Source organism: Prionailurus viverrinus, chromosome F1, assembly GCF_022837055.1.
Source record: "Prionailurus viverrinus isolate Anna chromosome F1, UM_Priviv_1.0, whole genome shotgun sequence".
Lineage (NCBI taxonomy): Eukaryota > Metazoa > Chordata > Mammalia > Carnivora > Felidae > Prionailurus > Prionailurus viverrinus.
In genome coordinates, this window is record NC_062577.1 from 66997846 (window position 1) to 67021775 (window position 23930).

General features: G+C 47.0%; 1 protein-coding gene and 1 pseudogene across 1 annotated transcript in view; one reads left to right on the forward strand and one right to left on the reverse strand.

The window, feature by feature from the left end:
• INTS3 (integrator complex subunit 3) overlaps window positions 1-11469 on the reverse strand; it is a 39065-nt gene extending 27596 nt beyond the window's left edge. The window contains exons 1-3 of the mRNA XM_047839836.1: window positions 10607-11469; window positions 2380-2463; window positions 897-980 (exon numbers count right to left, since the gene is read on the reverse strand). Coding sequence (XP_047695792.1) covers window positions 897-980; window positions 2380-2463; window positions 10607-10750 — 312 coding nt within the window. The 5' untranslated portion in view covers window positions 10751-11469. The remainder of the gene's footprint in view (window positions 1-896; window positions 981-2379; window positions 2464-10606) is intronic.
• Window positions 11470-13990: 2521 nt separating this feature from the next.
• LOC125155035 (small nuclear ribonucleoprotein G-like) lies at window positions 13991-14217 on the forward strand (annotated as a pseudogene).
• Window positions 14218-23930: the final 9713 nt, after the last annotated feature.

Consider the following 23930-nt stretch of genomic DNA (forward strand, 5'->3'; position numbering starts at 1 on the left):
TTGTGGCTTTTTTAATTAAAAAAAAAAAAAATTGTTTTTAACATTTATTCACTTTTCAGAGTGAGAGAGACAGAGTGCGAGCAAGGGAGGGGCAGAGAGAGAGGGAGACACAGAATCCGAAGCAGGCTCCAGGCTCCAAGCTGTAAGCACAAAACCTGACACGGGGCTTGAACCCACGGACTGTGAGATCATGACCTGAGCCGAAGTCAGACGCCCAACCAACCGAGCCACCCAGGTGCCCCTCGCTACTTTTTTAAATGAAAGAATGGAATCCGAAGAGATCACCCTGCCTAATCCCTGACCCCAAAGAAGGATCCCACTTAATCCATTTCACATAAAGGAGACTCTTCTGTCTGTGAAGACCCCAGACTAGTTTTCACACAGTACTCGTAAGGAAGTCTGGCCCCAGTGGGCTCCAGGGTTCTCTTGGCCACTACGCTATTGTTGCACCAATCGTCAGCATCAAGCTGTTAGATCCTACTGATGGCAGTGTTAAGCCTGCTTTCTGTTCACTTTCCAGTGACAGACCCTGCAAAGTACTGGGTAAAAACTCTCAATGGACCTGACTGCACTTGCTCGCTTCTCTTCTCTGGACTAAGTCCCGACTCTCATAACCTTGACCATCACTCTACAACATACAACTCTTCAAATGCTTTTCCATTGTCACAAATGCCTTTTCTTGCCCTTTAGCTTGAAAATCAAGACACAGAGAAAGGATAGGAGTCAGAGAATGACTAATTCACTGAGAGTAAAACAGGAGCTGTACGCATATCTGGAGAACAAGGTGATCCAGCTCTGGCCAACAGGACTGGCACTATGTCAGCTAACCATAAGTTCCACCATATCCCCAGATTCTACCTGAGGAGCGTCTGTGAGTTCAGAGCAGGGAGTCTTACCTTCTGAGCTTGGGCAGGTTCGGTGAGGACAAGGGTGAAGAGGCCCAGGCAGATTTCCTCATGCTGGGGGGGGCCTTTGCACACCTGGAACATGAGGAAGGAAAATAACTAGTTGTCACTCACAGGAGAAAAGTTCTTGAATACAGTTTCTCCCAGAAAACTTGGATAATCTGCAAAGGAGAATCATCAACTCTTCTACCTGATGATTTCCTTCTCCTAAAAGTGATAAAGCATGTGTTTCGGGAGAGAGGTGGAAGGAAAGGACAGACCCTTATTGCCTTCTCCAAGGCTTAATACAGGCCAGCATTTAAAATGGGAAAAAGGGGCACCTGGCTGGCTCAGTCAATGGAGTATACAGCTCTTGATCTTGGAATTGTGGGTTCAAGCTCCACACTGGGTGCAGAGATTACTTAAAAATAAAATCTTTCAGGGACACCTGGGTGGCTCAGTCAGTTGAGCGTCCAACTTGGGCTCGGGTCATGGTCTCGTGGTCTGTGAGTTTGAGCCCTGCGTCGGGCTCTGTGCTGACAGCTCGGAGCCTGGAGCCTGCTTCAGATTCTGTGTCTCCCTCTCTCTCTGCCCCTCTCCCACTCATGCTCTGTCTCTGTCTCAAAAATAAATATAACCATTAAAAAAAATTAAAACAAATAAATAAAAAATAAAATAAAATTTTTCAGGGTGCCTGGGTGGCTCAGTTGGCTGAGCATCCAGTTTCAGCTTAGGTCATGATTTCACGGTTCATAAATTTGAGCCCCACGTCAGGCTCTGTGCTGACAGCTCAAAGTCTGGAGCCTGCTTTGAATCCTATGTCTCCTTCTCTCTTTGCCCCTCCCCTGCTCACATTTTGTCTCTCTCTCTCTCTCTCTCTCTCTCTCTCTCTCTCTCAAAAATAAACATTAAAAAATTTTTTTAATAAAGTAAAATAAAATTTTTCAAAAAATAATAAATAAAATGGAAAAAAAAATCCTACTGTACCACCTCTACCAGACCTTAACAGCCTTCAGTAGGAAAGGAGGAAGCTGCAAAGTCATTCATGGAGTAATAGGCCTTGGGCAGGTCACTGAGCCTCTGGTATTTTTAAGGAGAAGCCATAACAAAAATATTTTGCTATAAATAAGAAGGAAATACTAAGCATTCACTTTGTGCCAGGAATTACTCTAAGACCTTTACATGTACTATTTAAAATCCTTTCAACCTCACAGATTAGGAAATGTAAAGGATCAAATATGAGAGAATAATTTGCAAAGACAAAAAAGTCACTACAGAACTAGGAGTTATTTTTCAAAGCTATTTAAAGACACCTAAGTTCCAAGAGACAGATTCCCACAGTAAGACAGAGAAGAGAGAGGAGCTGGGAAGCCTGGTTCAGGGAGCTGAGACATTCAGTTCTGTCCCTCATGCCCAGCCACAAAGTGCTTTATCTTCTGGATCATGTCTCACAGCTCCCGGAGCAATGGAAGTGGGGCGGGGGGCATATACTTACGTGGGCGTTGAGGGCATCGTTGGCCTCCCTCTCTGAGACACCAGCAGTCATCGATGTCACAATGCTCATACATCTTTCTAACCTCTGCGAAGGGGTGAGAAAAAGTTCAGAGTGTGTCATACCACCACCTGCAAAGTATTTCTGGGCCCAAAAAGTTTTCAAGAAACTTAAACCTCATCATACCTCTAGCTCTAACTACCAGTTTACAAGTCAAGTCACATGGGGGTATAATCAGCAAACCAGAGTGTGGAAACCATGACCGGCAATCTGGTTCTTTAACATAGAAACTGCAAGGAAAAAAAAGCAGGGAGGGAGAAACCCATGTACTAAAAGAGATTTAAGACCATAGCCCATTGAAAGGCACCTGACTGGCTCAGTCAGCTCAGCATGCGACTCTTGAGTCTCAGGGTCATGAGTTCAAGCTCCACCTTGGGTATAGAACTTACTTAAAAAACAGGGGCGCCTGGGTGGCTCAGTCAGTTGAGCACCCAACTTCAACTCAGGTCATAATCTTGCAGTTCGTGGGTTCAAGCCCTGCATCGGGTTCTGTGCTGACACCAGGGAGCCTGCTGGGATCTTCTGTCTCCCTCTCCCTCTGCCCCTCTCCTGCTCTCCTTCTCTCTCAAAAATAAATATTAAGAAAAAATTATAGGGATGCCTGAGTGGCTCAGTCAGTGGAGGGTCCGACTCTTGATTTCAGCTTAGGTATTGATCTTGCAGTCTTAAGATGGGGCCCCACATCAGGCTCCACACAGAGCATGGAGCCTACTTGAGATCTTTCTCCCTCCCTCCCTCCCTCTCTCTCTCTCTCCCTCCCTCCCTCTGCCCCTCTCCCCTGCTTACACTCCCGCTCTCTTAAAAAAAAAAATCCTAGCCCATTGAATAAAATAAGAATCCACTGATATTCACATAACAACTAGACGAAAAGGAAAGCTCTTTGACAGTGGAATGCTAGCTGATAAATGCATTAGGAATGACTGAGTCAGGCAAATATCATCAAGGGGTGCTAAAACCAGAGGTGAAATTATGCAAGACACTATTTACTTGGGTTCAAAAATACTTGATTACAAAGGGAAAAGAGTAACTACAGGAAATTCTAGAGGATATACCACCTTAACAAAGTGATCAAAGTCAACATCCCCAGTAAGGAGACAAACTGACGACACCACATGCCTCAACACGGTGCACTGAAAAGGCTAGAACAGCACTTGTACAGTTTTCTGTCCCAAAATGCATTATCTCAATATAATCATGAAGAAATTTCAGACAACCCAATTTGAGAGATATTCTACAAAATAACTGATCTGTGAAAAGCGTTTAAGGTCGTAAAAGACAAAGACAGACTAAGAATCTGCCTCAGATTAAAGAATTAAAGGGGCGCCTGGGTGGCGCAGTCGGTTAAGCGTCCGACTTCAGCCAGGTCACGATCTCGCGGTCCGTGAGTTCGAGCCCCGCGTCGGGCTCTGGGCTGATGGCTCAGAGCCTGGAGCCTGCTTCAGATTCTTTGTCTCCCTCTCTCTCTGCCCCTCCCCTGCTCATGCTCTGCCTCTCTCTGTCTCAAAAATAAATTAAAAAAAAATTAAAAAAAAAATAAAGCGTATCAATCAAATGCAACATGTGGTCCTTGTCTGAGTACTGACTTGAACATACCAATTATAAAAAGGAGTTATGAGGGGTGCCTGGGTGGCGCAGTCGGTTAAGCGTCCGACTTCAGCCAGGTCACGATCTTGCGGTCTGTGAGTTCGAGCCCCGCGTCGGGCTCTGGGCTGATGGCTCAGAGCCTGGAGCCTGTTTCCGATTCTGTGTCTCCCTCTCTCTCTGCCCCTCCCCCGTTCATGCTCTGTCTCTCTCTGTCCCAAAAATAAATAAACGTTGAAAAAAAAAATTTTTTTTTAAATAAAAAGGAGTTATGAGACAACCAATTTGAACAATTAATATTTTATTGTTAAAAAAATTACTATTAATATTTTTAGGTATGACACTGAGGCTATACTTTAAAAAGAAAAAAAAAAACAACCCAAACCTTCCCTCACAGACATACATATGAAGTATCTACAGATGAAATTATTTATCTTGGATTTGTGTCAAAATTATCCAGAGATTGGGGGGAGATAAAACAAGATTACCAGGGACTGATAAGTATGGAAGCAGTGATGGCTCCAGGGGAATTCTACTGTTCTACTTTTTAATGTTTGAAATGTCCCCCCAAAAAGTTAAAAAAAAATTTATTTTTACTATTATTATTTTTAATCTTTTTAACATTTATTTAATTTTGAGAGAGAGACAGACGACCATGAGCCGGAGACAGGCAGAGAGACAGAGGGAGACACAGAATCCAAAGCAGGCTCCAGGCTCTGAGCGGTCAGCACAGAGCTTGATGTGGGGCTCAGACTCATGGACCACAAGATCATGACCTGAGCCGAAGTCGGACATTTAACCGACTGAGCCACCCAGGCGCCCCAAAACAAATTTTAAAAAATGAGTGTGAGGAAAGAAAAGGACTAATGGAGAAAAGGCCAAGCTCATGCCTGAGGCTCTGGTCAAACAAAGGTGGGGACAGCTGCATCAAAGTCCACCCAAGAGCTACTCTAGTTTCAAAGGCTAACTCTAACGTGGCACGCGCTCAACATTCTAAGACCTTAGTCACTACTTCCTGTTCTGAAGAAGCATTTAATACTAAATACTGAGAAGATATTGATAAACGTATCTCATATTAAATCAGTGAGCCTCTATCACCACCTAACTTACTTCCTGAGTCTTTTAAAACTGTATCTTGGGGCACCTGGGTGGCTCAGTCGGTTAAGCGTCCGACTTCAGCTCTGGTCATGATCTCAGGGTTCATGAGTTTGAGCCCCGCATCCAGCCCTGTGCTGACAGCTCAGAGCCTGGATCCTGCTTCAGATTCTGTCTCTGGCTCTCTCTGCCCCTCCCCTACACATGCCGTGTCGTCTCTCTCAAATTTAAATAAACATTTAAAAAATTAAAAAAAATTAAAAAAAAAAAAAACCTTTATCTTGAGGACTAACCCAAAAACTATTTAAGGAAAACCAATTCCCAATGATGGTGATGCTGGCAAAATGGACAAGGGCGGGCAATTTACTTCCCCTGATCCTAGAAGTCATTACAAAGTGTCTTGCTGACAAGTGGCTGCGCGGCAAGCGCTGTGAGGAACCATGAATAAGGACAACGGAAAGGGGTATAGGAATGAAAGGTAATCATGTGTCTCCCTTGACCACCATCCTAAGTTTGCCTACATGCATCCCTGACTAAGAGCACACAGGTTGCACAGAGAACTGTGTTAAGGCAAGGAGCTCCCACAGCCACAACACTTCAACCTAAATCAGGCCTAAAGTCCTTCATATTTGAGGGTATGACACCTTCACTGCCCATCAGGTCTGACTAGCCTCCAAATTAGGTCAGATCCGCAGGCTCAGCCTTAGCAGACAGCACCCGCGTACTTGTGAAAAGGAGCCGTGAGATCACACGAAAACTGAGCTGTGAGATCCATTATTTCTCAGTCCAGCTCCCACATGATAAGGAGAAGGAAGGAGAAACAGGTGGATTTTCCCTTTTTAAATGATATCCCTCTGTAAGATAGTTACCAATGGCTGGAGAATCCGTTCCGCCAGCTGCTAAACCCTGCTTACCCAGCCCAGGTGAACGAGCAGCACAGCACCCTAAGGTTCCAGATATTACTTCCTACTCAAAGGAAGAAGATTCCGCTGAATCATCAGCGATGCAAGAGAAGTCAAACAGCAGCTAACTAACGGGTAAACTAACAAGCACGGTATAGAAAAACCCCCTCACTACCCGCCTGCCTTAAGCCAATCTTGGGTGAGTTCCTTAGCCTCTGTAAACCCTGGTTTTTGATCTGAAAAACAGAAAAAGCCCTGTATCACAAGGTTGTTCTGAGGATCACACAAGACAAGCATGCAGCCTCAGTTAAATTATCATCTGTTCCATTTGTGAAAAAGCTCAGCAACTACACAACCCCATCTCTGAAGACCAGACCACGCCCCCATCTCCTGCTACTTCTTCTAATGGCATGTCTTTAAAGATTCCTGAAAACTGAACCCTCCTACTACAGGACACGGGTAAGTCCCTAACAAGGCTGTACAGGTTCCTCTCCTAACCACTCTCTGTAAACTTGTGCCTTCCAGTAAAGGGTAGGGGAGGTGGGAGGAGGCCTGACTGATGGGCCCAGCACCAAGACCCTCATGCAAAGCTGGATACACAGCCCTAGGGGCTGGCTACGTTTCTGGCTATGATGTAACCACACAGACCTTGGACAGAACCAGGTTTCTCTAGGCCCCTCCTTGATGTTCTAAGCTCCACTCAGAGGCTTGAGTCAGTTCTATGGGTCACTGCCCAGTCAAAAACAAAAGTGGCCTCTTGGAACACGGAGGCCCAGTTAAGGGTGTAGAAGTGGGAGAGTCCAGAATTTAGATGCATGGATAAAAGCAATGAGGAAAGAAATGCAGGCCCCAGTCCTTTCCAGGCACAGAAATATAAAAGATCCTGCTCTTCCCAAACTACAGAAATTACTTTTTGCAACAGAGATGGGAGAATGAGCTAGAAATCATCGGGAGTGACAGAAGGACCACACCCCCTCAAAGAGGGCCACAGAAGTCAAATGCCTACTGCCAAGTAGCAATACCCTGTCCTCTACAATCCCCCAGAGGCCCCTGGTAAAGACGGAATCATACATGCAGTTTCCAACAATTGCTGGCAGAGTGGCTCTGTTCAGAGTAAGGCCTCCGTGACAGCACCTCAGACTGCTGAGAAAGTAGTTACCATCTCTAGGAGCATCTGAAATGATTTTTCTAGTACTAAGACAACCTGACCATGTTCTTCATGACAGCAGCAATAGATGGAGTGGGGGCAGAGTTGGGGGAGGCCTTCCAAGCTGCCAGTACACCTGAAGCTTGAGACTGGAGTCAGAGAGATCCCTCTAACCTCCCAGTTTCCCTTCCCTCAGAAAGGTGAACATATAGTCCGGTCAAAACGTATACATTAAATACTGCTCTCTTGGGGCGCCTGGGTGGCTCAGTCGGTTGAGCGTCCGACTTCAGCTCAGGTCACCATCTCACAGCCCGCGAGTTCGAGCCCCGCGTCGGGCTCTGAGCTGACGGCTCAGAGCCTGGAGCCTGCTTCCGATTCTGTGTCTCCCTCTCTCTCTGCCCCTCCCCCATTCATGCTCTGTCTCTCTCTGTCTCAAAAATAAATAAAAGTTAAAAATATATAAATAAATGAATACATACATACATACTGCTCTCTTACGGGAAGTCTGTGGCCCTGAAAGACAAGATTCCACTGCCTTTAGGAAAAGAAGATATGGTCCAACCTACCAAATCCCCGAGGGCCCACATTAGGAAAGTTACTGAGTAAGCTGCGTTCCAAGTATTCTACAGCCAAGAGTCACTTGTGAGTGACATGAGGGTCTTAGGAGAAAACACGAGAGATGACTCAAAGCCGGTTCCCTGGAGAGTTTCCACAGACAGGGTCATGAACTGTTCCTCGGAGACCACCTGGCGGGGATGCACCTCCACCTATCCCTAACCCTAAGGCCTGTCTGTGGCTAGGAGGGGGTGCTGGCTTGCGACCTATAGCCCTGCTCCCAGCCTGACCTCAAAGCAGACAAGGTCCTTCCTGGTGAGGGATGACCAGGAGCCACATGTTTACACGCCTCCAATTTTTGGCACTATCTTTATCTCATTCCCCAAACTGAAATGGGATGGGCAAGAATTTCCCCTTCAAAGAGAGGGACAGAGCCGAAGAGAAGAAAGGAGCCAACAGTGTCCCCGGGGAGGAGTCACGGCTCTTGCCTGGGATGCGCTTCGGCAGTGTGTCATACTCCAGGACACCGGAGGCCGTTCCTCATCACATCCAGCTGTAAGGACCCCAGCCTCTTCCCTGCCTTCACCAGGTTTTTGAGGGGATCTGTCATTTTTGTTTTTCACCTACGGGTGTGCTATCTCCACCTTTAGATGATAAGCTCTTCCAGGCAGATTTGGGTCTCCCTCATCCTGTCTTATTCCTATCTGACTCAGCACACGGGAGGCATACACAGGTAGGAAACTACCTCTGTGTTCCTGGGCGACAGGTGGGCCTGTGATGGAAAACAACCACACCGAACAGAGACCTGTCAATCGACACCAGGTCTTGATAACTTCTGTGTGCAGAAGAGACCCATGGGGAGACCCAGAGGAAAAAGCCAGTAAGTCTTGTCCTTAGAGACACTCTTGTCCAGTGAGAACCACACACGTGGGTTAAAAACAGTGGCAAGGCTTGCTGGAAAATTCAAATGCAAAGGGCAAAGGCCAAGAAGGAAAGGGGGGAGCCAAGGCGTGCTGGAAACATCTACAGCACAAAGGATAGGAGGAAAAGAAGAAAGACCCTCCCTCCCCCTTCTCTCTGGAAACAGCTGAAAGTTCACTCTGTCCAAAACAGCACAAATAAACGAATAAATACTTCCTCTCTTTTATGGCCCCCTCCTGCCACATCACTGAGTCTACCAGCAAACACATCACTGTTCAGAACAGGATGCCATACTACCCTGTAGTACAAACTAGCAGAGGCAGGATGAGCCCTCTCGCAATCAGGGTGGGGATAAACAGATTTTCATCCCGCCCTTGAGGTCTTTTCCCCTCCACCCAAACTGGTGGAGGGATCAAAGGCAGTCAACTATTTTCTTTCTACAGTTCTAGAGCCGCAGTGCCACAACACAGATCTCAAAAAATACTTTGACAATGACAGTGGCTCCTTCTAAAGAACTGGATCATTCAAAGCGCCAGACAATCCTAAAGTCATTTTGGTTTTGAGAATACATTATTTTTAGAAGCACTGTTCACGTTCCTAATTATATCTACCTTAGCTCAGAAAAGCAACAGCAGAAAAGCTGGATTTATCTAAAAGCACTCAGAATTATGGGGGAGAAGCATGATGGGAAACCAGCCTGCGTGCAGACACTGGCTAGGTGGATAACCCCCAAAGTTATATCCAGCCACCTTCTGTGTGTATGTTCTCCCATTTTGTACCTAAACCAACATGTTTTTCAAATCTAAACTATGAATTCCACGTAACTGCCTGCCCACCCTCTAGTATCTGATAAAGGGCAGTGAGGCAGTGACCAACTTAGAAGCAGGGAAATGGCCAGCGAAGAGCCAGACCCTGCTAATGCACTCATCCCACCCCAGGACAACCACTGGGTTTAATGCATTAGGTCTTACAAACAAAACAGTTCGGCAATCATGTCTCAGTTCTGGGTCTCACACTCCTAAGCAGGTCTCTACCCAAGTAGCAGTGCAAAGGGATACACGATTAACCCTGGGTTGTCAGGACAAGGCAAGAGGAACAAGGGAGATGGGGGGAGTAGCTGGCAGTCTAGAATCCCCATTCAGGTCCACAGCATCACCTCAGTGTACCCCCTTTCTCAGCACCCTTGTGTGGTTCCTATCTAGTCCTGTTCTGCATGTATGTATGTATGTATGTATGTATGCTTTTTAAGGTTTTATTTTTAAGTCATCTCTACACCCAACGGGGGGCTCCAACTCACAACCCTGAGATCGAGAGTCTCATCCTCCACTGTCTGAGCCAGCCAGGCGCCCCAATCTGGTTCTGAAGGACAGTCCCCTGAGTCCCATTCACCCCCTCACTGCTCTGCTGCAGTTGATGGTATCCAACGAAACGTTACTCACTAGTCCCTAGGTCTTCGCTCATTCTAAATGCCCAGTTAACATCACCATCAACCGACTGTGTCTACATGAAGCGTTACCTAACAGGAGGCTCCAAAGCCTGCTGCAAACTCCTATCAGCCCCCCAGACACCTACACACACACACACACACACACACACACACACACACACACGCACACACTTCTCAACCCAATATATGACCTAAATCCAAAGCAGGGTAAACATTAAGACTAGCTGTGGTCTGTGCGTGGAAAGGAATGTCAAAAATAAACTCGGTAGATCAGGACGGTGTTTCCCTCCCTCATCAACACCCCCCCCCCTCCCATTTTCATCCTAGTGACTGCTGTTGCTATGACTACCTGCTCAGGAAGTTGGCCCACGCTCCTTCCTTCAGGAGCAGGAAGTCTGGAGCAGTGGTTGTGCTGCCTCAGAAAAGCCCTGAAGGCCTCCTCCCCGACCCCCCGACCCGCATCCGCTCCAGTACCCCTCCTCAACCCAATGTCTTAACTCCCTTCCCCACCCCCACACCTACCTCCTCTAACTCATCCTTGGCATCCAAACTGGTTGAAAGTAGCAGCCTCCCCCCTCCTGGGGCTCCTGCTCCCGCTCCTCCTCCACCTCCCGCTGCTCCCGAAGCAGCAGCTGCTGCTGCCCCCTTTCCCTTCGGTATCTCCATGGCTGCTGCCAGGAGACGGGAAGAGGCCAGGGGGTGGACGGGTGGGAAGTCCTAGAGATGAGGAACTCTGGGTTGCCAGGACCTGGGGGCAAGAGGGGGGAGTGGGGCAGGGGAGGGAAGGGTCCCTGTCCTGTCCACCCCGCCCTCCTCTCCCAAAGGCCGCTCCTGCGGAGGAGGCGAAGGCGGACGGGCCTCTAGATCCTGTCTCTGCAGTGGCAGTGCTGGGGAAAGGCCGCCAGCTCCTGAGTATGCCGGGGTAGGGGTCTGCACCTACGGAAAGGGAGGGGAGGCTTCCGCCCCTGAAGTGGAAGGGGAGCCCTTTCTGACTTCCGACCCTAAGAGAAACAGGGCAAACCCTCAGTTCCTGCCTCAGGAGGTGGGGGAAAGCGGACTCCTGCCCCTGAAGTAGGGGTAGGAAACCTTCCTGGCTGGTGCCCCAAGGGTTGGGGAGCGAGGCTTCTTGGGATCCGGCCCCCAGGGGTGAGGGTGAGGCAGTGCGCGCTATAGGTGGACACGGAGGACCAGCTTCACCCCACACCACACAGAGGCGGCCATGGTGGAAGGGCGGGGGGCGGGGAGGCTGAGGGCGGCGGCGGCGGCGGCGGCGCGGCGGCGGGGAGGGATCGCGGAGGCCGGAAGTGAGGGGCAGCGGTCCAGGCCTCGGCCAATCGCGGCTTCCGCGGTGGCGCAGGGTCTCACAGGAGCTGTTCGACGACGGCCGGTCCGGCTGCCAATGGCAACGAGACCGGCATGATGGACAACCAGAGCGACCAATCGCATTCCACGTTTCTCTCGTGGAGGGGGCGGGGGGCGGACGAGACGACTTCCCGGAGGTGGGTGGGCGAGAGAGGCGAGGCGATCAGGAAGGGAGGCTGCGCCTGCGCGCGCTGGCGGGCGTGCCCTGACGCGCTTGCGCGAAGCCAGCCCCCTTCTGGAGCGTAGGTGGGTGCGGGTGCCTGGCCGCCGTTCCCGCGGAGTCTGCGAAACCCGAGGTCTGGGCGCGAGCAGACGGAGCGGGGCGCTCACCCCGTAAGCAGTGCCAGAGCAAACGTTGTCAGCGGACGCGGAGCCAGCTCCCACGGCTGAGTTGGCATCGCACAAGCTGCAAGCGTCTGCGCTCACGAGTGCCGTCGTCCCCCAGAGACTGCAGGAAAAGCGCGGGTTCGGTATTAGTCGTCCAGCACTGGCTCCGCAAACGTGGCTGACGGACGGGATCGGCTTCGTGTCCGTCCTGAAGTCGTGCGTGGTCTGGATCCCCGGGGGCGCACCTGTGCTTCCTGGTTCCGTCCTGCGTCCCAGCAGCCTTTCCCGTTTCCCCAAGAGCGCTTTAGGGGTGCCTTCCCGATCCACACGGGAAAACCCATACTCTGCTGGTCATGCTCTCTGTACAGTGTAGACAGGGTTATCTTTGAGAGGAGATTACTTTTTAAAAATTCTTTATTTTGAGAGCATCGTTCTGGGGCTCAGCATCATGACCCTGAGATGATGACCTGTGATGAGATCAAGAGTTTAAGGCTTAACTGAGTGAGCCACCCAGGTGCCCCAACTTTTTAAACTGAAAAGCATTGTGCACATGTTATTGATGTGGGAGATAGGCAGAAGGAAATGGCAGAATTAAATTTCCTCATAGCCTGAGGCCCAGTGACCACTACTTGAGGCAGGCAAAGTAAAGTTTCTCCAGGAACTCCCTACGGTCTTAATTTTAATGCTTTGCTAGAGGGAAAACAGCCTTAGCTTGACAATAGCTAGGCCTCCAGGGTCCTGGGAGTCTTTAGCATATGGAAGTCTCTTTGGAAACTTCCCATTTGACTTCACCTCCCCCAAATCCGCAGTATAGAAGCAGTCACTCCTTACAACCCCAGTGCAGCTCTTCCTGCCCACCTGTCCTGTTCCTGTGTGCTTTAATAAAATTACCTTTTCGCACCAAAGATGTCTTTAATTCTTTCTTGGCATTTGACTCCGTACCCCACCATCACCCCAAAACTTCATCAGTTATCACTGCAGGGGATCCTATTTATTTCCATACTTGTTAGGGCTTAACATTTTAACTCAATACACTTGGCATTGAAATGATGTGGGTCATCCCTTCAGTTGGCTCTCGTGGATTCCTTTATACATTAACTATAAGACCTCGGGCAAGTTATTTTGACTTCCTGTAAATTATCCTACCTGTAAAATATAGAAGAAGCAGACTGGCTTATCTCTGAATACTCTTCCAGCTCAGGAAATCTAGTTCTATTTGCCTACGCTTTGGATTCCTTCTAGGTGCAAAGCACTGCATTAGCCACTGAAGAAGTCATTATAATAATGTTACTATGGGTCACTGTGTTACGGAACCAGGCTGGAACTCTGGTGGAAAAACCAGGCAGCACTCGAGATCTTGGTGGATTGGAGATTTAGTTAACACCGGTGGGCTCAGAGGAGACCGTTTCTCCAAAGATCTGAGCCCTGAATGAAGGGGGAAGGGTAATTTACAGTTGTCACCTTCCACATCTGCGGTGGGTTTTCGCACTCAGCAAACAGGGCAAGAAGAACCGGGAAGAGGGGTCTCTAAGCCAGAGACCAGAGCCTGTTTTAGTCCCGTTGGCCATCTTATGGTGTAAAACTTTATTCATTTTCCCAACAACTGAAAACGTGGAGATTTATTAGGCGAAGAAAGAAAAGTTAGTTTTAAAACACTATGTTCATGGGGTGCCTGGGTGGCTCGGTTAAGTGACCGACTTTGGCTCAGGACATGATCTCAGCAAGTAAATGTAGTGCTTCTTTAAAAGCACCTTACCGGGGCGCCTGGGTGGCTCAGTTGGTTGAGCGGCCGACTTCGGCTCAGGTCATGATCTCGCGGTCCGTGAGTTTGAGCCCCGAGTCGGGCTTTGTGCTGACAGCTCAGAGCCTGGAGCCCGTTTCAGATTCTGTGTCTCCCTCTCTCTCTGACCCTCCCCTGTTCATGCTCTGTCTCTCTCTGTCTCAAAAATAAAATAAAACGTTAAAAAAAAATTAAAAAAAAAATAAAAGCACCTTACCAAAAAAATAAATAAATAAAAATAAAAGCACCTTACGTAGGGATGCCTGGCTGGCTTGGTCAGAAGAGTGTGAGACTCTTGATCTCTGGGTTTTGAGTTCCAGCCATATATGTTGGGTGTAGAGATTACTTAAAATCAGAGTCTTTAAAAAATAAAAAAAAAATTAAAATACCTTCCTTAAAAAGTATTTTGGAATCTTTGAGCTCACCGAGTAGTCACCATGAGCAAAGCTCACCCTCTGGAGTTGAAAACATTTATAGGCAATAAATTATTGAAATTAGTTGGTGGCAGCATGTCCAAGGAATATTGTAGGGGTTTGATCTCTTTGTGAATCTTGTGAGAGATGAACGTGTGGAGATGCCAACTAGGGGGCAACAGAACAATACTGGAATGGTGGTAATTTGAGGGCACAGTATCATCATGTTAGAAGCCTTGGAACAAGTATAAACAGTGGGTGTTCACCAGAAGAAATGAACTGCTTCCACAAGTCCCCTCTCTCCATAGAACCTGTTTCACTACAATATAAAAATCAGTCATGTGCATTTTCATATTGAACTTTTTTGTTAAATAAACTTTTGTAATAGTCAAAAATACGTATTTTGGGGCGCCTGGCCGGCTCAGTTGGTGGAATATACAATTCTTGATCTCAGGGTCCTAAACTCAAGCCCACGTTGGATGGAGAGATGACTTAAAAATAAAATCTAGGGTGCCTGGGTGGCTCAGTTGGTTGAGTGTCTGACTCTTCATTTTGGCTCAGGTCATGGTTGATGAGGGACCATAGGCAAGCTGAGGGCCAAGCACAGCTGGCACACCTACCCCCTCCCCTCCCCACTCCCCCATGGTGGGATATGTGTGATGTTCCTTAGGCACTCCCAGCTGCCCCAGAACAAAGGAAAGGAAAGAGAACAAGTGGCTAACTGATAGAGATCACAGTCACACGGACGTGTCTCCATCAGTTTACAAATGTCTTAGTAAATTACAGGAAAAAGGCAATCCCATCAATGGCCTAAAGTCCAGGAACTCCCTACTGTCTTCATGTTAATGCTTTCCTAGAGGGAAAAACAACCTTAGTTTGACAATAGCAAGGCCTCCAGTATTCTGTGAGCCTTTAGCACATGAACATCCCTTTGGAAACCTCCCTTTTGACTTTATCCCTCCCTCTCCCCCAACTCCATAAAATGGTCACCCCACACACTTAGAGTGCAGTTCTTTCTGCCCACGGGTCCTGTTCCCGTGCTTTAATAAAATCACTTTTTTGCATCAGAGACGTCCTCAAGAATTCTTTCTTGGCTGTCAGATCCAAACCCTACAAACCATTCCACATCACCCCCAAACCTTATCAATGATCTTACGGCTCCTGAGTTCAGTTTGTGAGTTCGAGCCCCACAACACGCTCTGTGCTGCTGGAGTTTTAAAGTTTTTTTTTTTTTTTTTAAACTTAAACAAAAAGTCACATGCTCTACTGACCGAGCCAGCCAGGGCCCCTTTGCTTTTTTTTTTTTTTTTTTTTTTAAATGTTTTATTTTATATTTGAGAGAGAGCAGGGGAGGAGCTGAGAGCAGGAGACAGAATCCCAAGCAGGCTCCAGGCTCTGAGCTGTCAGCACAGAGCCCAACGTGGTGCTCAAACCCCCGAAACGTGAGATCATGACCTGAGCCTACGCCAGTGGCTTAATTGACTGAGCCACCCAGGTGTCCCTCCTTTTTGCTTTTAAAAATTAATATATTAATTTTTATTAATATAATTAAAAAAAAACCCGACTGGGTGGCTCAGTTGGTTAAGCGTCCGACTTCGTCTCAGGTCGTGATCTCATGGTTTGTGAGTTTGAGCCCCTCATCAGGCTCTGTGCTGACAGCTCAGAGCCTGGAGCCTGCTTCAGATTCTGTCTCCCTCTCTCTCTCTGCCCCTTCCCCACTCGCACTCTATCTCTCTCTCAAAAATAAACATTAAAAAAAGTTTTTTAAAAAATTAATATATTCTGGACAATTTTTCCAAATAAAAACATGGAGATCTACTTCATTCTATTTAATGGCATCATAAAAATCTTCTTCTCATCTGTAAAGAACTCTTAGTTCTTCCCTGATCTTGTCCCCACCTAGTTGATTTCCAGAACAAAGGACTTTCCACCTGTCAAAATCCACTCTGCCTAGAAGGCAATTGATGCTACAAATACTCAGTTTGTTTTTTGTTTTTTGTTTTTTGGTGGGGGGGGGGGGTAGCGGGTTGAGGGGGGCTAAATTTACCATTAATAAGAATCAAATAATTAAGCCTTAGATCCATAAAAACAATAAAAGACTCATAAGGCTGCAGAAAGTTCCTCCTTCGATGAAGAAACAACCCCATGTCCCGAGCATGTTTGGGGTTGTGTCAATGGAGGAACTTCCCTACCTCAGGCAGGATGAAGACTTAAAGAAAGGACTAGAGTGAGGGTGCCTGGCTGGCTCAGTCAGAGGAGCATGAGACTCTTGATCTGTGGGTTGTGAGTTTGAGCCCCATGTTGGGTGTAGGGATTACTTAAAAAAAGGGAGGAGGGACTAGGGTGAAGACAGGAAGGCATGCTTGTGAAATCACAGAAATCATAAAACTGAGACTACTGACTAATGGACTAGATTAACAGGCTGCATTGAAAAAGTTCTTGCTGAGATAAAGGGATAAACTAAATATGATGAAGTTTTGGAATGGTGATGGGGTTCCGAGCCCATGGCCAAGAAAGATTTCATTAACGCGGTGGGGGTGGGCGATGCGGTAGGCAGGAAGAACAGCTCTAGGGGTATAAAGAATGGCTGGTTATATACCATGGACTTGGAGGAGGTAAAGTCAAAAGGGAGGTTTCCAAAGGGATGTTCATGTGCTAAAGAAGGCTCAAAGAATACTAGAGGCCTTGCTATTGTCAAACTAAGGTTGCTTCTCCCCCTAGCAAAGCATTAACATGAAGACAGCAGGGGGTTCCTGGAGAAACACTCTGCTTGCCTCAAGTATCTGTCAAGGCACTGCAGGTTATGAGGAAATTCAATTTCACCTGCCATTTCCTTCTGCCTTTGTTCCCCCCATCACTATGGAGGAAGGATGATGTTGGGGCTCCTGGAAACTGAGTCTGTAGGTTTCTGGAGATTAGGTTATTGATGATTGCCATTTTCTTGTAATTTACTAAGATATTTGTAAACTGGTGGAGACTATCAGTTTAACCATTTGTTTTCTGTTCTTTCCTTTGTCCTCAGGCAGCCAGGAGAGCCTGAGGAATGTCATATATGTCCCACAGAGGCTGTTGAGGGGGAGGGGCGGTAATGCTAGCTTGTGCTTGGCCCTCAGCTTGCCTTATGGTCCCTCACCATATATAACAACAAGATATTTAATAATGATAAATGTGCTTATTTTTATGTCTAGGCATTATCTAGAAAGTATTTAAAGCAAACAGGGATGGGGTGCCTGGCTGGATCAGCCCTTAGAATATGCAACTCTTGATCTTGGGTCCTTGAGTTTGAACCCCACATTGGGGAAAGAGTTTACTTTAAAAAAAAAATCTGGGGTGCCAGGGGGGGCTCAGTTGGTTGAGTGTTGGACTCTTGATTTCCATTCAGGTCATGATCCCAGGGCTTAGAATTCAGCCCTGTGTTGACTCTGTGCTGAGCCTGGAGCCTGCTTAAGATTCTCTCTCTCTTGGGGCACCTGGGTGGCTCAGTCGGTTAAGCGTCCGACTTCAGCTCGGGTCATGATCTCACGGTCCGTGAGTTCGAGCCCCGCGTCGGGCTCTGTGCTGACAGCTCAGAGCCTGGAGCCCATTTCAGACTCTGTGTCTCCCTCTCTCTCTGCCCCTCCCCTGTTCATACTCTGTCTCTCTCTGTCTCAAAAATAAAATAAAACGTTAAAAAATTTTAAAAAAAAGATTCTCTCTCTCCCCCTCTGCTCCTCTTCCTCACTGTTTCTCTAAAATAATAATAATAATAATAATAATAATAATAAGCAAACAGGGATAAATATGAATTCCTGAAATTAAATTTTTAAAAATTTTAAATTTTATTTACTTATTTTGAGAGAGAGAGAGTGAGGGAGGGACAGAGAAGAAGAGAGAGAATCCCAGTGCAGAGCCCAAGTCAGTTCTCGATCTCACAAACCATGAGACCATGACCCAAGTCAAAACCAAGAGTCAGACGCTTAACCAACTGAGCCACCCGGGCACCCCCTGAAATTAATTTTTAAAAATTTGTGAAGTTGATGGGCAATGATTTCTTTTTTTTTTTTCTTTTTTTAACATTTATTCATTTTTGAGAGACAGAGACAGAGCATGAGTAGGGGAGGGGCAGAGAGAGAGGAAGACCCAGAATCCAAAGCAGGCTCTAGGCTCTGTGCTGTCAGCAGAGCCCTACGCAGGGCTCGAACTCACGAACCGGGAGATCATGACCTGAGCCGAAGTCGGACGCTTAACCGACTGAGCCACCCAGGTGCCCCTATGGGCAATGATTTCTTAAATAGACACAAAATCATAATGGAATGATAGAATTGACTTCATTAAAATTAAGAATTATCCATTAAAAGACCATTGAGAGTAAAAAACAAGCCATGGACTAGGAGAAAATATTCGTAATGCGTATATCTGACAAAGGACAATGCATATATCAGAAAATAAATGTGTATCTAGGTTAGATATAGATACGTAAAAGACAACTCATTTGAAAAAATGGACAAAAGACTTGAAGTGGCATTTCACAGAAGATGACATCCACGTAGTTAATAAACATGAAAAGGTTGCCAACATTATCAATTATTAGGGTAATTAAAACTACAATGAGATAGTGGAAATTCTAGAGCAATTAGAAAAGAAAGTGAAATAAAAGGCATCCAAATCTGAAAAGAAGTAACATTAACTTTATTCATAGGTGACATGATCCTATATACAGAAAACCCCAAAGAATCTACAAGAAAACTCCTAGAGCTAGTAAGTTAATTCAACAAAGTTGTAGGGTACAAGATCAACACAAAACCCTGCTATGTTTCTGTACACCAGCAATGAACATATGAAAAGGAGATTAGGAAGGCAATTCTGGAATTTCTGGGTTGGTTCACATGTGGAGATTTGGGAGAGTGGCCGGTCTGAAAAGCTACATGCCCTTTCCCCATACCTAGCCCTATGTAACTCTTCCATCTGACTGTTCCTAAGTTACACCCTTTTAGAATCAACCAGTGCTCTCAGTTTGTGGGTTCGAGTCCTGTGTCAGGCCCTGTGCTGACAGCTCAGAGCCTAGAGCCTGCTTCGGATTCTGTGTCTCCCTCTCTCTCTTCTCTTCCCCCACTCATGATCTGTTTCTCTCTCTTTCAAAAATGAATAAACATTAAAAAAAAAAAAAGTAGCTGTGGAATTAGAATGAGAAAAAAAAGGTGATTCCATTTATAATATCATCTAAAAGAATAAAATACCTAGGAATAAATGTAAATGAGGTGAAAGACCTATACACCGAAAACTACAACTTACTGCTGAATGAAATTAAAGAGGACCTGAACAAAGGAAAGACATCCATGTTCATGGACAGGAAGACTTAATATAGTTAAGATTCCAGTAAAATGAAAAGTGAGCAGTCCACAGATTTAATGCAGTCCCAGTCAAAATTCCAACACCCTTGGGCACCTGGCTGGCTCAGTGGGAAGAGCCTAGGACCCTTGATCCCAGGGTGATGAGTTCTAGCCCCATGTTGGGGGTAGATGTTACTAAAAATAAACATAGTCCCAGGCTTCCCCCCAGCAGACAACAGCACCTCTGTCTCACTTTTTCTTATTTTCCCCTTCCTTTGTTTCCTTCCCCCCCCCCCCCCCCCACTATTTCCCCTTGGAGGTGATTCCCTGGGAAGGGGCAGTGCCTCTCAGTCCTACCTCCCAGTCACCCCCTGCAGCCTCATGTCAGGGGCCTCATGGAACTGATTTGCTGACTCACCCATCCAGCAAACCCCTGCATCCAGCTGGGTTGCCAGGCACACACCCTCCCGGCCTGGATCCCCCTCTGCTCCCTCTTCAGTCAGTCCAGTCCCCTTCCTGCACACACCCCCACCATGTGCTGAAGACCGTGGGGTGCTAAAGGCCCTGGACTACCCCAGGTCACCACTATGAGGCCAATAGCTGGGCAGCGGGGGTGGGGAGCGGAGGGAGGAAGAGGGAGGAGGGGAAGGCAGAGGAGGTAGCCCCATCAAACTGGGAGGTAGGCAGATCCATAGGATATCGTGAAGTCTGCAGGGCCATTAGAAAACCAGAGATTGTCAAAAGAAAGCAAGAAAGAAAACCGGAAATTGTCGCTCCTGCTGGAAAAGGCAACATCTAGGGAAGTCCAGGTGTAGAAAGTGAGCGTGCCAAAGAAAATGCCTGCAGTTCAGAATGATTCTTTTCTTTATTTTTTAAAGTTTTTTTATTTATTTTGAGAGAGAGAGAGAGAGAGCAGGGGAGGGCAGAGAGAGAGAAAATCCCAAGCAGGCTCCAAGCCACTAGTGCAGAGCTTGACGCAGAGCTGGAACCCACAAACCGGTGAGATCATGACCTGAGAGGAAATCGAGAGTCAGAAGCTCACCCGACTGAGCCCCCAGGTGCCCGGACGCTTGGCTGTCCTTAACACCAAGTCCTTCACTATATGACCCGCGACCAGCTTCCACAATTGTGCGTGCTTGCTCTGGCCATGGTTAGTTTGCAAATGGGAAAGCTTTTTCCTGCCTGACTTCCTCTTACAGCCGAACTGCTTCGGAAAGCACAGATGGATGGCTCCCAGTTGACCCACTGATTTAAGTCTAGCATGCCCTGGAGCACACCCTGGTGACCTGGGTCAAAGGAGTGTTTGGGGTACATCCCCCTCTGTCCCAGGCTCAGGTTTAGGTTTCCCCAAGGACAACAGCAAACCGGAAGTGCCAGCCAGAGGACCAGCAGCCTCTACCATCAGCTCCCAGCTGTCAGGGGCACAAGCATACCTCTGCTAAATGTACAGTAGAGGAAATGGAAGGGGGTGACTTTTTTTTTTTTAAGAGTGCAGGAGAGCAGGGCACCTGGGTGGCTCAGTCAGTTGAGTGTCCAGCTTAGGCTCACTCAGGTCATGATCTCACAGTTGAGTTCAAGCCCCACATCGGGCTTGCTGTTATCAGCCCAGAGGCCACTTTGGCTCCTCTGTCTGCCCTGCCCTTCCCCCACTTGCAGGTGAGCTCTCTCCCTTTCTCAAAAATAAATAAACATTTAAAAAAAAGATGAAGTCAGGGGCGCCTGGGTGGCTCAGTCGGTTAAGCGACCGACTTCAGCTCAGGTCATGATCTCGCAGTTGGTGAGTTCAAGTCCCACGTCGGGCTCTGTGCTGACAGCTCAGAGCCTGGAGCCTGCTTCGGATTCTGTGTTTCCCACTCTCTCTACCCCTCCCCTGCTCACACCCTGTGTCTCTCTATCTCTTAATAATAAATAAACGTTAAAAAAAAGTTTAAAAAAATTTTTTTAATGTTTATTTATTTATTTATTTATTTATTTTTTAATTTTTTTTTTAACGTTTATTTATTTTTGAGACAGAGAGAGACAGAGCATGAACAGGGGAGGGGCAGAGAGAGAGGGAGACACAGAATCTGAAACAGGCTCCAGGCTCTGAGCTGTCAGCACAGAGCCCGACGCGGGGCTCGAACTCACAGACCGTGAGATCATGACCTGAGCCGAAGTTGGACGCTTAACCGACCAAGCCACCCAGGCGCCCCAATGTTTATTTATTTTTGAGACAGAGAGAGAGAGCATGAAGGGGGGAGGGTCAGAGAGAGACGGAGACACAGAATCTGAAACAGGCTCCAGGCTCTGAGCTGTCAGCACAGAGCCCGATGTGGGGCTCGAACTCACAGACTGCGAGATCATGACCTGAGCCAAAGTCGGTCGCCCAACTGACTGAGCCACCCAGGCGCCCCCAAAAAAAGTTTTAAAAAAGACGAAGTCAGACGCTCAACTGACCGAGCCACCCAGGCGCCCCAATAAATTAACATTTCAAAAAAAATTTGTTTTAAAAGGAAGACTTTCAGGAAACTTAAATGCACATACTAAGTGAAAGAAGCCATCTGAAAAGGCTACATAGTGTGTGATTCCAACTTTATGACACTCTGGAAAAGGCAAACCTGGAGAGAATATCAGTGATCGCTAGGGGCTGGGAAACAGGGTGGAGGTAGGAACAGGCAGAACCCAGGATTTTTAGAGCAGTAACGACCGTATGATGTCATAATGATAGAGACATGTCATTTTATGTTTGTCCAAGCCCACGGAAGGTACAACGGCAAGAGGGAACCACCATGTGAACGACGGACGCTGTGTGGTTGCGGTGTGCCACTTCAGGTTTGTCAGCTGTAATGAACGTATCGCTCTGGGGAGGCCGTTCGTAATGGGGGAGGCCGTGCAAGTGTGGGGGCAGAGGGCGTGTGGGAATCTCTGCGCCTTCCCCTTCCTCTCAATTTTGCTGGGAACCTTCAATTGCTCTAAAAAAAAAAAGTTGTCTTTTTTTTAAAAGTTTATTTATTTATTCTGGGAGAGAGAGAGAGAGAGAGAGAGAGAGAGAGAGAGAGAGAGCATGAGTAGGAGAGGGGCAGAGAGAGAAAGAGAGAGAGAATCGTAAGCAGGCCTGATGCTGACAGCACAGAGCCAGACGTGGGGCTTGATCTCACAACCGTGAGATCATGATCTGAGCTCAAATCAAGAGTTGGACACTCAACTGACTGAACCACCCAGGCGCCCTATCCTTTAAAAAATGTTTTAAGACTTTTTTTTTAAATGTTTATTTATTTTTGAGACCGAGAGAGACAGAGCATGAACGGGGGAGGGTCAGAGAGAGAGGGAGACACAGAATCCGAAGCAGGCTCCAGGCTCTGAGCTGTCAGCACAGAGCCCACGTGGGGCTCGAACTCACGGACTGTGAGATCATGACCTGAGCTGAAGTTGGACACTTAACCGACGGAGCCACCCAGGCACCCCATGACTTTTTTTTTTTTTTTTTTAGGGGCACCTGGGTGGTTCAGTCAGTTAAGCATCTGACTCTTGATTTTGACTCAGATCACAATCCCAGAGTTGAGAGATTGAGGCCCAGGTTGGGTTGAGCTTGGAGCTTCCTTGGAATTCTCTCTCTTCCTTTCCTTCTGTCCGCCCCCTGAAAGTGAACATGTGCTCTCTCTCTCGCTCCCAAAATAAATAAATAAACTTCAAATAAATACATTTAAAAGGACAAATGAAACTGAACTGTGACACTTTTCATCTGTCAAGTTGGCAAAAATCCCGAAGTTTGAAAAGACTTGTCAAAGTTCTAGGGAATTAGTGACACTCACGCATTCCTGGTGGGTGTGCAAGATGGTAGGCCTCATGTGGGGGCAAGTGGGCTACACACAGAAACGACAAACACGCGTACCCTTTGACTCAGCAACCCCACTTGCAGGGTCTATCATTAGGTATACCACGTAGAACGTGACATAGATCTGAAGTTACACATTAGGTATGAGATTAAACACTACAGCATTGTATGTAATAGCAAAAGATTGAACACACGTAAGTGTCCATCAAGTCAGTTAATAGATTATGATATACCCGTACAATTAATACTGTACAGTTACAAAAAGAATACAGAGGCTCTTTCCAAACTAATCTATTATTAAGTGAGCTAACAAGGTGCTACCTTTTGTGTAAGAAAGGGGAAAATGTAGGGGTGCCTGAATGCCCAGTCAGTAGAGCATATGACTCTTGATCTCAGGGCTGTGGGTTTGAGCCACACATTGGGTATAGAGATTACTTAAAAATAAAACCTTATTTTTTTTAAAGTAGGCTCCGCGTGGAGCCCTATGTGGGGTTGAACTCATGACCCTCAGATCAAGATCTGAGCCGAGATCAAGAGTCTCATGCTTAAGTGACAGCCACTTAGGTGCCCCTACTTTATTTTTATTATTATTTTCGCTACCCTAGAGAAAGAGACATTTATTCTGCTCTGTAAGCACCTAAACTGGTTTATTTTAGGGGAGGAGGCAGAGAGGGAGAGAGGAAGAGAGAGAATCCCAAACAGGCTCTGCACTATGAGCGCAGAGCCCAACGTGGGGCTTCATCTCAGTAACCACGAGATCATGACCTGAGCTGAAATCAGGAGTCAGGCGCTTAGCTGACTGAGCCACCCAGATGCTTCTAACTTAAAAAGTTTTTAAGTC